This window comes from Cydia strobilella, chromosome 10 (assembly GCF_947568885.1).
Source record: "Cydia strobilella chromosome 10, ilCydStro3.1, whole genome shotgun sequence".
Classification (NCBI taxonomy): domain Eukaryota; kingdom Metazoa; phylum Arthropoda; class Insecta; order Lepidoptera; family Tortricidae; genus Cydia; species Cydia strobilella.
The window spans coordinates 7,289,817-7,308,534 of NC_086050.1; the positions used below are offsets into that span (position 1 = coordinate 7,289,817).

An 18,718-nucleotide genomic window follows, 5' to 3' on the forward strand; every position below is an offset into this window, starting at 1 on the left:
AAGCATTCCGAACAAGAAAGCGCCGTAATAATATCTGCCACACCAGCGGTTGCATAAAATGCCGTTATCTAACAAAGTACGTTATCTCGGTAAATATAATAATTTCGTGACAAGTCACGATAGCAGCGGTTCCATGGAACGGTTAACAATCGTTCAATTTGTAGGGCCAGCGGCGAGGCTCAACAATGGCCGTACACGCGACCGAGACTCGACATTCTCATGAGTAGAATAACGCACAACAATCAAGATGTCATTTTTCAACTACCCACGCCGCGAACACCGAGCGAACAGCGAGAAATATGGCCGACAACGCACGCACCGTACAAAAGACGCTGGTTGTAGTGATACATATCTCCGCCGAACAACGGACGCGACAGATTCACCTCGTACCTTTTTATACTTTATGCGTAATCGACGGACGTAAAATCAGGATTAATGCACAAGCGACTTATTACTGACAGTAACAGGCAAGTGACTTATTAATTATCGCACACGACAATAAAGCACTCTATAATAATTCTGACCATACCGATAAACGAATGAGAAAATTATGATTAGTCTTCACAAAAGAATGATTTACAATTTTACAGCCTTGGCAACTTCGGCTTTTAGGCGTTATATTTCGATTATACAAATAAATCATTACTAAAAGTATAAACGTTAAAAATATATAAAGCTAGTAGGACTTAAAAATACATTCTGTAATTACAACACGAAAGCAAAATAGGGCAAGACGTTTTACATGTACATAGGTATAATACCTAATTGTTTTTTTTCTACGTAGGTAATTTGTTACATATGTTGTATTAGGTATACCGATGAAAATAACTGGTATCTTTGAAATCCTAAAAATAAAAAAAATGGTTAAAAATCAGATTTCTCTATTAATAAAACATGGTACTTAATGCTAAGCTGCAAATTCTTGGCTTTTCGTTAGCAGTTAGTATACGAGTGCCAAGTAGCTAAGTGTAAGGTTTGGGTTTTCTGCAACGCTCATTATGACAATTTACAGGAGTCAGTGGGTAATTTATCGGCTGTGGAAGATGGAAACGCGGCTCGAAATGATAGTAATTATTGACACGAACCAGCGCCCCGGGCTAAAGTCCACTGAGAAAGATCACAACCGGCCACTAACTCGAAAATTCCACATTCATAACGGCGCGGGCCCTTGGGCACGGACAGGGGCTCGCGATCGCACATCGCCAATTGATGTTATTTGCGAATTTTTATACGCACGATTCGATAAACTTACACATAAATAATCTAAATCTCATACAAATTGTTGCTTTTAAACGTATGAAAAATCCCACCCATTCATAATATCGGTAGCTGTAAATTCAAACCCTCAGGGGGTATAAACGTATACGGGCGTACCGAGCATAGCTATAAGGTGCGGAGGTTTTCTTAAACGCCGGTTAGAGTGGGAACAAATAACAGTGCTCGCAAAGCAATCCTTTTAGGGCCAAGTATTTCTATTCGGTGGCATCTTTTGTGTGTGATACAATGGCGCATCGATCGCGCCAGAATGCACGGAAATGCTCAGCAAACACTAACGAGTGCTCAGACCTCAGCTAATTGAAGTTATTGCCGTCTAAAGGTGAATCTACAAGTCGGTGACCTTTTATTATTAGTGGAAACTAGCAATATGCATCCCAGATTATATAAGCTATGTTTTTGTAACAGTAACACCGACCCACCGATGAAAATTCCATGCCGTAAGTATGTCCTATTTCAAAGTGATTGATGACAGATTCGATTACATATAAATGAGCTCAGATACAAAAAGCCTCATTAGGATTATAATTTGCAAATTATGTTGGTTTATGTAGATTTCCCATAGACTATCAGTGGGGGTCAGTAATGTTAACCAAAGGTTAATCAAACACTAATCTTGAAACAAAATGCATTTCTCCATAATTACTTGGAATGGCTATACAGATACAGGGTATTAAATGTCTTAACGTCTTAAGGTACAATCTGGGGGCACGGCAGTGCCCCCGCCAAGTCGAGCAAAACAAAGAGGCACGGCCGTACCATCCTTTTCTCGAAGCCACTCAGGCCATTTTCAACATACTGTAATTTTGTGATAGCTAAAGCTAGAACCCTGAATTTTCAGTAACTTATAGAGCATAACATGTTTTAGATATATTCTCAATAACATGTAATTTTAACAAGTACTTTAAGAATTATTGCATGTCAAAGTTCCTTAGTTTTGTCACTGACACACTCACGATCATCAATTCTAAGCTACTTCTGACAGACCTACAAGCTCCAAATTTAAAACGTTATTAGTTTTTAGCGTATTAAGCCAATAAAAACTTAAAAATACTGCAATATCAGGCACGTTTTAAAGATTTAATAACTGCACAAGTAAGTTTGTAATCCTATATAAATATATGCGATAAAAAAGTTACGTTTGCAGTTCCTATAATTAGTAGGTTAAGTATAGGTCCGCTACGTTGTACGATGTGAGTATGAATGAAGATGTGTATAATTATCAGTGTTGGCCGAACGCTAATGCCATTAACCATTAAAAATTAACAATTAAAAAGGTTAATGGCCATTAACCATTAGCCATTTAATTCGGATTAAAGTTAATTCGGATTAAATTTTTGAGACGTTAATGGCCATTGAAGTTAATTCGGATTAACTTTAATTCGGATTAACTTCAATGGCCATTAAAGTTTCAAAAAATTAATTAGAATTACTCTCAATTTGCATTAACGTCTAATAAAATTACATTCGTGATATTTTAAAATGAGACAGCAAAATGACCCTGACTGAACCCTGGCAGTAGTAGCAGTACCTACCTACTACCTAGTAGAATTCTGGTTTGGTGCAACACAGACATACGCGGTTTTGGTCATTTAAATCGTCTTGATGAGCACTTCGGAGAGCCGTACCCATGATAGAGCTGATGCTGAACCCTGGCAGTACCTAATGGATCTAAGGTTTGGTGCAACATAGGCACACGCTGTTTTAGTCATCCGACTCGTCTTGATGAGCACTTCGGAGAGCCATACCCATGATAGAGCTGATGCTGAACCCTGGCAGTACCTAATGGATCTAAGGTTTGGTGCAACATAGGCACACGCTGTTTTAGTCATCCGACTCGTCTTGATGAGCACTTAGGAGAGCAGTACCCATGATAGAGCTGATGCTGAACCCTGGCAGTACCTAGCGGAACTAAGGTTTGGTGCAACATAGGCACACGCTGTTTTAGTCATCCGACTCGTCTTGATGAGCACTTAGGAGAGCAGTACCCATGATAGAGCTGATGCTGAACCCTGGCACTACCTAGTGGATCTAAGGTTTGGTGCAACATAGGCACACGCTGTTTTAGTCACCCGACTCGTCTTGATGAGCACTTAAGAGAGCGGTACCCATGATAGAGCTGATGCTGAACCCTGGCAGTACCTAGTGGATCTAAGGTTTGGTGCAACATAGGCACACGCTGTTTTAGTCACCCGACTCGTCTTGATGAGCACTTAGGAGAGCAGTACCCATAATGGAGCTGATGCTGAACCCTGGCAGTACCTAGTGGATCTAAGGTTTGGTGCAACATAGGCACACGCTGTTTTAGTCACCCGACTCGTCTTGATGAGCACTTAGGAGAGCAGTACCCATGATAGAGCTGATGCTGAACCCTGGCAGTACCTAGTGGATCTAAGGTTTGGTGCAACATAGGCACACGCTGTTTTAGTCACCCGACTCGTCTTGATGAGCACTTAGGAGAGCGGTACCCATATAGAGCTGATGCTGAACCCTGGCAGTACCTAGTGGATCTAAGGTTTGGTGCAACATAGGCACACGCTGTTTTAGTCACCCGACTCGTCTTGATGAGCACTTAGGAGAGCAGTACCCATGATAGAGCTGATGCTGAACCCTGGCACTACCTAGTGGATCTAAGGTTTGGTGCAACATAGGCACACGCTGTTTTAGTCATCCGACTCGTCTTGATGAGCACTTAGGAGAGCAGTACCCATGATAGAGCTGATGCTGAACCCTGGCAGTACCTAGTGGATCTAAGGTTTGGTGCAACATAGGCACACGCTGTTTTAGTCACCCGACTCGTCTTGATGAGCACTTAGGAGAGCGGTACCCATGATAGAGCTGATGCTGAACCCTGGCAGTACCTAGTGGATCTAAGGTTTGGTGCAACATAGGCACGCGCTGTTTAGGTCGTCCGACTCGTCTAGATGAGCACTTAGGAGAGCAGTACCCATGATAGAGCTGATGCTGAACCCTGGCAGTACCTAGTGGATCTAAGGTTTGGTGCAACATAGGCACGCGCTGTTTAGGTCGTCCGACTCGTCTTGATGAGCACTTAGGAGAGCAGTACCCATGATAGAGCTGATGCTGAACCCTGGCAGTACCTAGTGGGTCTAAGGTTTGGTGCAACATAGGCACGCGCTGTTTTGGTCATCTGACTCGTCTTGATGAGCACTTAGGAGAACGGTACCCACGATAGAGCTGATGCTGAACCCTGGCAGTACCTAGTGGAACTAAGGTTTGGTGCAACATAGACACACGCTGTTTTAGTCATCCGACTCGTCTTGATGAGTACTTAGGAGAGCAGTACCCATGATAGAGCTGATGCTGAACCCTGGCACTACCTAGTGGATCTAAGGTTTGGTGCAACATAGGCACACGCTGTTTTAGTCACCCGACTCGTCTTGATAAGCACTTAGGAGAGCAGTACCCATAATGGAGCTGATGCTGAACCCTGGCAGTACCTAGCGGAACTAAGGTTTGGTGCAACATAGACACACGCTGTTTTAGTCATCCGACTCGTCTTGATGAGTACTTAGGAGAGCAGTACCCATGATAGAGCTGATGCTGAACCCTGGCACTACCTAGTGGATCTAAGGTTTGGTGCGACATAGGCACACGCTGTTTTAGTCACCCGACTCGTCTTGATGAGCACTTAGGAGAGCAGTACCCATGATAGAGCTGATGCTGAACCCTGGCAGTACCTAGTTGATCTAAGGTTTGGTGCAACATAGGCACACGCTGTTTTAGTCACCCGACTCGTCTTGATGAGCACTTAGGAGAGCAGTACCCATAATGGAGCTGATGCTGAACCCTGGCAGTACCTAGCGGAACTAAGGATTGGTGCAACATAGGCACACGCTATTTTAGTCATCCGACTCGTCTTGATGAGCACTTAGGAGAGCAGTACCCATGATAGAGCTGATGCTGAACCCTGGCACTACCTAGTGGATCTAAGGTTTGGTGCAACATAGGCACACGCTGTTTTAGTCACCCGACTCGTCTTGATGAGCACTTAGGAGAGCAGTACCCATAATGGAGCTGATGCTGAACCCTGGCAGTACCTAGCGGAACTAAGGTTTGGTGCAACATAGGCACACGCTGTTTTAGTCATCCGACTCGTCTTGATGAGCACTTAGGAGAGCGGTACCCATGATAGAGCTGATGCTGAACCCTTGCAATACCCAGTGGATCTAAGGTTTGGTGCAATATAGGCACGCGCTGTTTTGGGCATCCGACTCGTCTTGATGAGCACTTAGGAGAGCAGTACCCATGGTAGAGCTGATGCTGAACCCTGGCAGTACCTAGTGGATCTAAGGTTTGGTGCAACATTGGCACGCACTGTTTAGGTCGTCCGACACGTCTTGATGAGCACTTAGGAGAGCAGTACCCATGATAGAGCTGATGCTGAACCATGATGCTGATGTTGCACCAAACCTTAGTTCCGCTAGGTACTGCCAGGGTTCAGCATCAGCTCCATTATGGGTACTGCTCTCCTAAGTGCTTATCAAGACGAGTCGGGTGACTAAAACAGCGTGTGCCTATGTTGCACCAAACCTTAGATCCACTAGGTAGTGCCAGGGTTCAGCATCAGCTCTATCATGGGTACTGCTCTCCTAATTGCTCATCAAGACGAGTCGGATGACTAAAACAGCGTGTGCCTATGTTGCACCAAACCTTAGTTCCGCTAGGTACTGCCAGGGTTCAGAATCAGCTCCATTATGGGTACTGCTCTCCTAAGTGCTCATCAAGACGAGTCGGGTGACTAAAACAGCGTGTGCCTATGTTGCACCAAACCTTAGATCCACTAGGTACTGCCAGGGTTCAGCATTAGCTCTATCATGGGTACTGCTCTCCTAAGTGCTCATCAAGACGAGTCGGGTGACTAAAACAGCGTGTGCCTATGTTGCACCAAATCTTAGATCCACTAGGTACTGCCAGGGTTCAGCATCAGCTCTATCATGGGTACCGCTCTCCTATGTGCTAATCAAGACGAGTCGGGTGACTAAAACAGCGTGTGCCTATGTTGCACCAAACCTTAGATCCACTAGGTAGTGCCAGGGTTCAGCATCAGCTCTATCATGGGTACTGCTCTCCTAAGTGCTCATCAAGACGAGTCGGGTGACTAAAACAGCGTGTGCCTATGTTGCACCAAACCTTAGATCCACTAGGTACTGCCAGGGTTCAAGCTCTATCATGGGTACCGCTCTCCTAAGTGCTCATCAAGACGAGTCGGGTGACTAAAACAGCGTGTGCCTATGTTGCACCAAACCTTAGATCCACTAGGTAGTGCCAGGGTTCAGCATCAACTCTATCATGGGTACTGCTCTCCTAAGTGCTCATCAAGACGAGTCGGGTGACTAAAACAGCGTGTGCCTATGTTGCACCAAACCTTAGATCCACTAGGTACTGCCAGGGTTCAGCATCAGCTCTATCATGGGTACCGCTCTCCTAAGTGCTCATCAAGACGAGTCGGGTGACTAAAACAGCGTGTGCCTATGTTGCACCAAACCTTAGATCCACTAGGTACTGCCAGGGTTCAGCATCAGCTCTATCATGGGTACTGCTCTCCTAAGTGCTCATCAAGACGAGTCGGACGACCTAAACAGCGCGTGCCTATGTTGCACCAAACCTTAGATCCACTAGGTACTGCCAGGGTTCAGCATCAGCTCTATCATGGGTACCGCTCTCCTAAGTGCTCATCAAGACGAGTCGGGTGACTAAAACAGCGTGTGCCTATGTTGCACCAAACCTTAGATCCACTAGGTACTGCCAGGGTTCAGCATCAGCTCTATCATGGGTACCGCTCTCCTAAGTGCTCATCAAGACGAGTCGGGTGACTAAAACAGCGTGTGCCTATGTTGCACCAAACCTTAGATCCACTAGGTAGTGCCAGGGTTCAGCATCAGCTCTATCATGGGTACTGCTCTCCTAAGTGCTCATCAAGACGAGTCGGGTGACTAAAACAGCGTGTGCCTATGTTGCACCAAACCTTAGATCCACTAGGTACTGCCAGGGTTCAGCATCAGCTCTATCATGGGTACCGCTCTCCTAAGTGCTCATCAAGACGAGTCGGGTGACTAAAACAGCGTGTGCCTATGTTGCACCAAACCTTAGATCCACTAGGTACTGCCAGGGTTCAGCATCAGCTCTATCATGGGTACTGCTCTCCTAAGTGCTCATCAAGACGAGTCGGGTGACTAAAACAGCGTGTGCCTATGTTGCACCAAACCTTAGATCCACTAGGTACTGCCAGGGTTCAGCATCAGCTCTATCATGGGTACCGCTCTCCTAAGTGCTCATCAAGACGAGTCGGGTGACTAAAACAGCGTATGCCTATGTTGCACCAAACCTTAGATCCACTAGGTAGTGCCAGGGTTCAGCATCAGCTCTATCATGGGTACTGCTCTCCTAAGTGCTCATCAAGACGAGTCGGATGACTAAAACAGCGTGTGCCTATGTTGCACCAAACCTTAGTTCCGCTAGGTACTGCCAGGGTTCAGCATCAGCTCCATTATGGGTACTGCTCTCCTAAGTGCTCATCAAGACGAGTCGGGTGACTAAAACAGCGTGTGCCTATGTTGCACCAAACCTTAGATCCACTAGGTACTGCCAGGGTTCAGCATCAGCTCTATCATGGGTACTGCTCTCCTAAGTGCTCATCAAGACGAGTCGGATGACTAAAACAGCGTGTGCCTATGTTGCACCAAACCTTAGATCCATTAGGTACTGCCAGGGTTCAGCATCAGCTCTATCATGGGTATGGCTCTCCGAAGTGCTCATCAAGACGAGTCGGATGACTAAAACAGCGTGTGCCTATGTTGCACCAAACCTTAGATCCATTAGGTACTGCCAGGGTTCAGCATCAGCTCTATCATGGGTACGGCTCTCCGAAGTGCTCATCAAGACGATTTAAATGACCAAAACCGCGTATGTCTGTGTTGCACCAAACCAGAATTCTACTAGGTAGTAGGTAGGTACTGCTACTACTGCCAGGGTTCAGTCAGGGTCATTTTGCTGTCTCATTTTAAAATATCACGAATGTAATTTTATTAGACGTTAATGCAAATTGAGAGTAATTCTAATTAATTTTTTGAAACTTTAATGGCCATTGAAGTTAATCCGAATTAAAGTTAATCCGAATTAACTTCAATGGCCATTAACGTCTCAAAAATTTAATCCGAATTAACTTTAATCCGAATTAACTTTAATGCAATTGGTTAATGGCGGAACTAATGGTTAATAAAATTGATCAATGGTTAATTAAAATTAACAATTACGGCCAACACTGATAATTATGATATGTGTATCAGATAGATATTAGTACACGAAAAGAAGGTCTGCCTACAAAAAGAGATGAGATCCCATCAAAAACATTACATGTAAAACGCAGTTCTTCTACTACAATAAAGTTTTGAGATGTAATGTAAACCCAAGTCGGTTAATTTAGTCAGTACCAGGGGGTGTAAAAACCGTAAGACTATTAGATACCTTTATTTATTTATTTATTTATTTAAACTTTATTGCACAAGCAAAGAAAAATGTACAAATGGCGGACTTAATGCCAAAAGGCATTCTCTACCAGTCAACCATTAGGTCAAACAGAGACATAAATGTTGGTGCAGGATAGATTCATAAATTATAACGAGAAATAGAACCAAAAAAAAATCAAATATTATGTATATATATATAAACATAATAACGTAAACTAACAAAATTATGATTAAATCAACCTTTATTTTTTTAATACATATAATGACTTGGCAATCGCACACAATGCTTTACTTGTACTCGTATGTGTATTGCTCAAACTGCATGTTAAGGCTAGCGCTATGTTCAATTAGGATTATTTTAAATAGTTGACGAGTTATCCTTATGTCACTATGTAGCCGTGCGATTGCTAAGTCATTATAAGTATTAAAAGAATAGAGGTATCTAATAGTCTTACAGTTTTAACACCCCCTGGTACTGACTAAAATAACCGACTTGGTTTTACATTACATCTCAAAACTTTTTTGTAGTAGAAGAACTGCGTGGCGAGACTTGCATCTTTTTACATGTAATGTTTTTGATGGGATTTGATTTACTTAAACAGGCTGATTTTGGAGTAGTCTAGTATGAAAATATTCCGACTACCGCTCAGGCATGGTTTTATCGTACATTGGTATGGTAGTTAGTTCTGACCGCTTACCATAACTTTTGTTGTAGCTGGCGACCCCATGCATGAAGTCGCGCTCGACATAATGGAGTCACGCGCACCAATATGAACTATATGCGCTGTATATAGCGATCTAGTTCGGCTATCAAACGATTTCTCCGAACGACACGATTTTTTCTAAAGACCACGTCATATATTACAATCAATCACTGTTCTTATTCTCATAGGTATTTAATACAATATTAATATCATCTTCGCCCTTTACGTTTGCATCACTTACACGGCCAAGGTTTGTCACAGCCAGGGGGGCAAAACTTAAAAGTTAGCTAGCGCCGTCGGCATCAACTTTATTGCAAAGCAATCACGTGAAAAATGAATACACCTCATGGTAGTGCACTGTACACGGTCAAGCTCATTTTTTCTTTTTTACAATTATGGCCTGGATGCGAGTTATATGATGCCGACGGCGCTAGCTTCCATGTATAAGGTACCCCCCTTTAAAGTTTCACCCCCCTGGCTGTGACAAACCTTGGCCGCCTAAGTGATGCAAACGTAAAGGGCGAAGATGATATTAATATTGTATTACCTATATATACCTATGAGAATAAGAACAGTGATTGATTGTAATATATGACGTGTAGTCTTTAGAAAAAATCGTCGATACACAAGGGGGTCTGGGCTACACTACTAAACCCCTAGATATGCATAATTTATGCATAACAATCTGAATTATCTGAAACGTCACAGAGGTTGGATAGCTAACTACCGAATTAGATGTAAATAAGCTGAAGCAGTTTTAAGTATGTAAACAGGGAATATTTTGATTTGTGTTAGTGTTACTTTATGTAGAAAGAAAGTAAATAGCAGTGACAATGTAAATTATAAACTTCAACTTCGTTTATAATTATAAGTAAGTATATAATAATAATATCCTCGTGAGTCTAAATGTACATATTCATTGCAATCTAATTTGAACCTTTCATGAAACAAATAAACTAGCATTTCTTTTGTTTCACTGTGTTGTAAAACAAACGAAATTCGTTCCAATTTACTTATAGAACAACGTTCAAATTAAAAATTGAAAAACTTTCTATGGTGGGTGTCTTACGAGGTTAATAATGTAAATTACGCATCTATGACAATGTATGATCAATACAAATAAAGAATATGAATATTAATATATTATGTACTCTTTCTAAGAAGAACACGTATGTATATTATTTTGGACCTTGAATTGATGAATATAAATAATAATAATATTGATTTTTATAAAGTTTTAAATGTGATAGTTGGTTCAGGTGAAATCTTCGAAGCTTTGAAGCAGTTCCTAATGTCTGCACTAAAATTTGATACATAAACTGGTCATAGAAAGCCTGACAATATTTGACACAAACTAATTTATTTGAAGAATTATAATTATACTCTTTTAAAGCTTGAAGAAAGGAAGATAGCAAGGCCGTTGAAGCATTAAAGACCTGGAGTGGCTAAAATGGACGTGAAAGCGCAGTTTGACCCTCAACAAAGTGTACTGAACTGACGAAATGATAAAAGGCGCCGAGAGCCTATGGATACAGTCTGTGCAGGACCGCATGTTGGACATAGAGCTTTTTATAACTGGCTTTTCGACATATGTGGTGACACCCTTAAGCGAGGTTTAAACTAGCAAGAACTTGCATGTAATTTTCACTACATTGCGGTATCTAATCAAACTTTTGAATGTAGTTTACCTTATTATTCGGCAATGTAACATAAATTAAATTGCATGCAAGTTCTTGCTAGGCTAAACCTCGCTTTAGGCCGGAGTCTGTGTTGCCTTCCGTCCATCGTCAATCGCGGACGAAACCTTACAAATTACATATTAAGGGTCGGTTGCACCAAACTGTTTGTCATCGTTAAAGAGTTCGCAAAATTATATTGTATGGAAAGTGTCATAGTAAATCGCCGCGGCGCGAATCCTCAAAACAGATCGAAATAAGTCGAGCAAATTTTTGACTAAATAATGTCGCATACTTTTCACTATGAGTATGAGTATGGGCTCCCAACCACTATAATGACTTCTTACAAAATGCTTTAGAGTCAACTGTAATTAATTCGACCAATCACGTGTCGCCGCGGTCAAGAGGAAAAGACATCAACGCGCGACTATTTAATTAATAAGCAGTTGCGTTGATGTCATTTTTACTATATTTTTATCTAGCGAGATACTTAACTAATTTTTTAGTTAAGTATCTCGCGTTTATCGTTTAATTATTTAGGTTATATAGTAGAAAAAGTATTGTAGTAATAGTGATATAATCAAGCTTTTCAATTTCGTACCTACTTAGGCCACTCGGCAACGTTTTTATAAAATACTGTGGTATGTTCGAGTCTACGCTGGTGGTCTAGCGGTAAGAGCGTGCGACATTCAATCCGGAGGTCGCGGGTTCAAACCCCGGCTCGTAACAATGAGTTTTTCGGAACTTAGGTCGGTGAAGGAACACATCGTGAGGAAACCGGACTAATCCCAATAAGGTCTAGTTTCCCATCTGGGTTGGAAGGTCAGATGGCAGTCGCTTTCGTAAAAACTAGTGCTTACATCAAATCTTGTGATTAGTTGTCAAAGCGGACCCCAAGCTCCCATGAGCCGTGGCAAAAATGCTAGGATAACGCGAGGAAGAAGAAGGTATGTTCGAGTCTCACGGGAGTTTTATAAATTCCAACATACCTGTTAGATGGTTCCCGGTGAACTCGAAGTCGTCGTCCTGATCCCAGTGCTTCAGCGACAGGTTGCCCAGCGGCGTGGCGTTCGCGAACTCCAGGTTCGCGAAATGCCAGTCCAGGATCTGGCGGTCTCGCACCGACAGGTACACGGAGCTGGAACAAATTGGAACTGTAGGTTGGAGCTAGGGCTCGCGGTCGCGTCCGGGTTTCGTGTACCCGTCGCCGGGACCCCGTTCTCGTGTTACACGAAACCGGATTTGCGGCCGGTTCGGAACGGGTAATTAGGGTCCATGTACCCGTGTTACCCGTGTGTCCCGATGCACGGATATTAATTACACACGGGTCCGGTCCGTTCTCAATGTATAGTGACGATCGGACGCGTTCTTTATAAGAGCGAAGAATCACAAGATTAATATTGAACAATAACAAGCAAAACAAAAAAAAACAGAACAGCGAGGACCGTAGCTCCGGAGCCGAACGCAGGTCTGTTCCCGAACGCACTACACGGCCGTGTCCGTGTCCTTCGAAGGGTTCGTGTAGTTCGAACGCTTAGCACCGCCGGGGCTAAGAACACGGACGCACGGGTTGGCGTGTAGCACGGATACCGGGAGCCCTAGTTGGAACGGAGGAATCACTTAACCCTTAAATGCATGATTTTTAGGGTTCCGTACCCAAAAGGGTAAAAACGGGACCCTATTACTAAGACTCCGCTGTCTGTCTGTCCGTCTGTCACCAGGCTGTATCTCATGCTAGAGAGTTGAAATTTTCACAGCTCCATACATAGCTCAGCAAGGCTCCCATACAACAAACGTGATTTTTATGCCGTTTTTTGCGTAATGGTACGGAACCCTTCGTGCGCGAGTCCGACTCGCACTTGGCCGGTTTTTTTTCTTGTTGTTTTAAATTAATATATGTGTTACATAATTGTTTACTGATTCTGGGAAAAATTTAAAAAAAAATTAAAACATCGATTTTTACAGCTAAATCAGTGTTAGAATTTACATAGCAGCACCCCTCGGACCCAAGGTGTAAGGTGTGTAAAGTGCAGCCGAGCATGCAAGATGGAACTATAATTACCTTGGTGGATTGGTCTCGAGCTGTGTCAACTTATCTTCAATACTCTGATTTTGATTGACCAGTGAATCATATTCATTACACAATTGCTTCATCTCTCTGTTGAGGCGGCGAAGGTTGAACTCTTGCAAGATGCTAGCATCCCCAGCAGCCAGTTTTGTTTTTTCTACAAGCAGAGCTTCCTTTTCGATCTTCATTGACTTGAGTAACTCTTGAATGTCAGACATTCTGTACAAAGAAAATTTGATACATGTTATTTACCTAGAAATAAAGAAATAAGTTGGACGTATTTATGCAAACGGGAACCAACCCACACCGCTCATTGAAAATAAAATCTTAATGTTGAAACAATGTAGTAAACATTTGAATGAGTATTTGGTGTGGGCTGATTCCTGTTTGCAAAAATACGTTCAGTTTAAAGCCATGAATGAAAGACACGCACACTGTAATTATATATTGTGGCCTTAAAAGCATTCCTTCGTTAGGACAGCGTAATACAATCAATGCTTACTTATTTATGTTACCCTTAAGCTTCTCTTGTAGAGTGATGACCGCTTTCAGTTGTTGAATCTGTTAAAACAAACAATTATATGATTGTTAAATTGTTCACGAAACAACAGCAACTTGTTCAACACTTCAAATGACCATCGGAAGGACTTATGTAGTTGTACAGTCGCCATTAGATGTATCGGAGCGGCCGAGGTGCTCAAAAATATCTGAACACGCACTCTAACCTTTACAATAGAAACTTGTTCATATATTTTGTAAACGCCTTTGCCGCTCCGATATATCTGATGGCGACTGTGATAAGGTTTGCAAAAGGTCACTGTCGATGTCGACTATAGTAAGTACAAACAGTAGGTAGTGGAAGTTGCTAAGCGATAACATGTTCAAAATAAACTAAGTATGAACTTAAGAATAACCTATTGTTAAGTGCATAAAAGCTTGTGTAGGTATTTTGAACACCTCAGTCCTCACCTGCTAAGAATCTTCTGATGCTGGCTTTAATTCAAATATCTGGGAGACCGAGCTTTGCTCGGAAAACATATAAAGACTCAAAAATGCGCGTTTTCCCAGAGGTAAGACCTAGTTAGATCGATTTTTCGCCCCCGAAAACCCCCATATAGGAAATTTCATGGAAATCTTTAGAGCCGTTTCCGAGATCCCCGAAATATATATATATATACCTAGTCGGCTCATAAGTTCTGTCATATACATAGTATCAAATAAAATCAAAAGTTTAAGTTTATTCCGTATAATTTGTACAGCGTTTGAAAGCTTATAAACTAGAGAATCTAAATGTATAACATTTATTCAAAATGACCGCCATAATTATCTACACAGGCTTGAAGTCTTCGTGGCCAGTCGTCAATGGATTCACGCACCACTTTCATGTCGATATTGGCCACTGCCGTAGCAAGAGATTTTTTCAGCGAGTCTAGATTTGCATGAGGTTTTGAGCACACCTTTTCCTCTAAATACTGCCATATTTTATAGTCTAAAGGATTAAGATCTGGGCTAGAGGAGGGCCAATCTTCATGCCGTATAAAGTCGATTTTATTGGAGGCGAGCCAGGCTTGTGTAGACTTTGCCTTATGGGCTGGAGCAGTCCTGCTGGAAAACCCAATGCTGGTTTAGAAACATCGTATGGGATAGTGGTTTCACAATATTAGTCAACACCGTGTCTTGGTACACTTTGGCACTAGTTTTTACTCCTTTCTCACAAAAATGCATACTTGTGACGCCCGCATAAGAAACTCCCATCCAAACCATCACAGATGAAGGGTGATGACCTCTTTGAATACGGGGAATGCTATTAGACGCTTCTTTACTATTGCGAGCGTACACTATCATTTTGTTTATTACAGTTTTCTTCTATGTCAAAAATTTTCTCGTCCGAAAACAGTATACAACGGTGCTTATTTTTAGCGTACTTCTTCAATAAAGCTTAATCTTTTAAGCCTTAAAGCTTTAAGCCGACCATTGAGAAGATGGCCAGTTTTTCGTTTATAAGCACGAAGTCTCAGGTCTTGATTAAGCACTCTTTTCACCGTGTTTTTGCTCAAACCCATCTGGAGGGCCATAACTCTTTGTTTCCTAGCGGGATTTCTGGCAATGCGTGCCCTAATTGCTTGTACAACCGCTGGAGTCCTAGCTGTACGCGGACGACCGCTTCTTTTCTTGTCATTTAAACTAGAGACCTCACTGTATCTTTCTATGGTACGATACACAAATCTTAGAGAATTTCAAATTTTCAAGTAGCTTAATAATTTTAGTCGGCGAGTGACCACAACGATATAGTGCAATTATTGCGGTACGGCTATCTTTAAGCGTCCACTCCATGTTGAAGAAAACAGAAAATTGCAAAATTATACTACTCAAATATTTAATAAAGATTCGAAATTCAAATGCAGAACGGTTTTTGTTTTAGGAGTTCCAAATTTAAATTTTAAAGGCCAGTGACAGAACTTATGAGCCGACTAGGTATACATATATATGGCGAAGCACCAGGAGGCTCGGCGGAACGCTTGTCATCACTGAGTAACACATCACGAGTGTTGGCATCGTCACATTTATTTTTATCACCCATCGCGGTATAAGGGTGGGGAAAACGCGGAAATAAAAGCACGTTCTACACGTTTACAACTCACTGATTTTATTTAAATACACTTTAGATCAAAATAACATATGATTGACACAATAGAATTGGATTAGGAGCCAATAGGTTAGAACACGTGCACCACCGTGCGGTCAACAGAATGACCGCCATCTTGCTACCCTATTCGGGGGAACCCGCTCCTATTTCAATACTACCTTCAACATTTCCATGACTGTCAATGTCAACATAATTTCAAAGATACCACGAATTTTAAAACAATCAACAAACCGACATTGGCAAATTCACCCCGTGCAAAATTGCGGGGAGTAAAAGCCAGATAGGATAAAAAAAAAAAAACAATCAACACTCATAATATTTTGACGTTTAAGCAATCAAAACAAACACCTGTCAACTGTCAATATGATATCAAAGATACCCTACATTTTAATGACAACCATAATATTTTGTCGTTTAACCAATCATAATAAACATAGTTTGATAACTACCATCTTTTACCATAATTTTCACCTCAGCAGCTCGAACAAGCCTACTTTCCTCACTCCAGGGAGTGAAACAAAGTAGCTTTTTAATTCAGTGAAGGCCATGAACTGCCACTTCATACTTTTATTACAATTTTTTTCTCTATATTATTCTGTGTAATTCGAAATACATTTTAACCTTTAATATGTTCTCACTACTGAGGTGAAAAATTATGTGTGCAACACGAGAGCAAAGTTATTTTACATCTCGTGTTTTTGAGTCCCTCGCTAAGGTCAAGATTCTAACTTAGAATCTTTCGCTTTCTCAGGACTCAAAATAAACACTCGCAAGAAAAAAACAACTTTCCTCTCTTGTTGCACAAATAACTATTTACGTTCAATTAATCAAAACAAACTACTAAATAACAAATATTCGTAAGTAATCTAAAGATAGGCACAAATGGGGCGCAATATTCGACAGCGCGCCGTCATATACAAGAATTGCTCGTTTAAAAGTATAAGATTTATAGAGACTAGACAATGTAACATTAAAGACTAAGAATGTCATAATGTTTTACCATAAAACGAAGAATTTTTGTTACCCTTTCTAAGTTTACTGTAAATTTAATGTTCCTTTGTTTGCGCGATGGCATGTCCAATATATTATTAAGTACGTAACTATATTCATTTTCGTATTTTTAAATCTAAGACTCCACTCTCCGTCTGTCCGTCTGTCTATCTGTCACCAGGCTGTATCTCATGAACCGTGATAGCTAGACAGTTGAAATTTTCACAGATGATGTATTTCTGTTACCGCTATAACAACAAATCCGACTCGCACTTGTCCGGTTTTTTTTTTAACGCCTTGTAATGAAATGACCTTTACAAGCTTTTATTTAACTTGCCTGGTTAGTATGTTAGTGTGGAATCTTGGAAGCTAAATTTGACCCACTTCCCGATTTCTGTTTGAGCTGAAATTTTGCATACATTATAAATCGGATGACAATACAATATTATGGTACCATCAAGCTGACCTTATGATGAAGACAGGAGGTTGCCATGGGAATATTAAGATATAATGTTTGGGGTTTTTAGAACTATTTCGATTAGTTTTAGTTGCCTATGGAAAGAAAAGTACAGTCAGCGATAAAAGCCCAGCTTCTACAAAAAATTAAAGTTTTGCCAAAAACTTATTAGTGTATTAATTACCTGCTTATGTTTCACGTTCTTTTGTTGCAATTTGATGACCCACTCAAGAGCTTGTCCAAGTGAGACCGGCGTGTCATTGTAGTAGTTAAAGTCTACTTGATGGGAGAGGTAGGACGTAGCATCAAGAAGTCTGTTGAACTCGCGCTCCACCTGCAAATTACAAATACATAATTAGCACAACCCGTTCTTTTACTTTAGGTATTTAAGTAGATAAACTGATACGTTGTTACTGTGAAATGCATCCCTTTTTACATTGCAACAGAAGATTGAATAGTGTTAACCGAAAAGTGTCGACGTTTAAACAAAAGCATTGACACCTAGCACTTGAGCACTAGCACGTAAGCAAAAAATTGTTTGCGCACTGCATTTAGCATTTGAGGCTGAATTTCATAAAATAAAAGATTAGTAGCTATGTCAAAACCGCGGAGTACCTACTTAAATAATATCAAAACTTAATAGTAGCAAATTCTGATTCAAACAATATATGAGTCGCTTAACTTCGGGTAAATCCAACTGTCAGATTTTGCGATTTTGGTATTAAGAAAAGGGTAGATATTTCCTAAGAGAGTCGAATGGATTTACCAGAGTTTGAAGTCGAAGTGTGTCATCATTATTTGGAATTTACATTCGAGACCCCCCCATACGCCCGCGGTGATAGTTACGATACTATAAAAAATAATAATATATTACATATTACCATTTCATCTTTATGTTTAGGAACTTGATTGCCAGTAGCTTCGTAGAGTGGACACTTTTGCTTGATCTTATGTAGTTCCATGTTCATCTGAACTGACAGCGTTGTCACCGGGTTACCGCCCAATCCAGTTACAACCATAGCACCTGCAAAATAAAAGTTATTACATTGTTGAAGAGGCTAGAAAGTGATCAATAGATTGACAGGTTAGTTAGAGGGCCAACCAGGCCCTCGAAGATACGAGTTCATCGATTGCACTTTCGGCCGAGTCATTACAAAGTGCTTTTCTAGACTACTGTGAGAAAATTGATTAATTATACATATATTTTGTAATCGTTTAACGGGAGACGACAACTTTACATTCTTAACTGTTTTAAATTCAAAATTACAGAGAGCCAACCTAGCAATTGCTTTAAGGCCAGGATTAGAAATAGTTTTATCTTCATTAATTTAGCCCCTGTCCTAATTCGACCCTCGTTGTTAATCTTTAAGTTTAGTTATCATGTATTTTGTTTTTCTTTAATGAGCTATTA

General features: G+C 41.2%; 1 protein-coding gene across 1 annotated transcript in view; it reads right to left on the bottom strand.

The window, feature by feature from the left end:
• LOC134744559 (lysine-specific histone demethylase 1A) overlaps positions 1 to 18,718 on the bottom strand; it is a 439,624-nt gene that overhangs the window by 418,255 nt on the left and 2,651 nt on the right. Inside the window, exons 6-10 of the mRNA XM_063678397.1 lie at positions 18,189 to 18,331; positions 17,492 to 17,641; positions 13,716 to 13,774; positions 13,208 to 13,432; positions 12,135 to 12,283 (exon numbers count right to left, since the gene is read on the bottom strand). Of these exons, the coding sequence (XP_063534467.1) occupies positions 12,135 to 12,283; positions 13,208 to 13,432; positions 13,716 to 13,774; positions 17,492 to 17,641; positions 18,189 to 18,331 (726 nt within the window). The remainder of the gene's footprint in view (positions 1 to 12,134; positions 12,284 to 13,207; positions 13,433 to 13,715; positions 13,775 to 17,491; positions 17,642 to 18,188; positions 18,332 to 18,718) is intronic.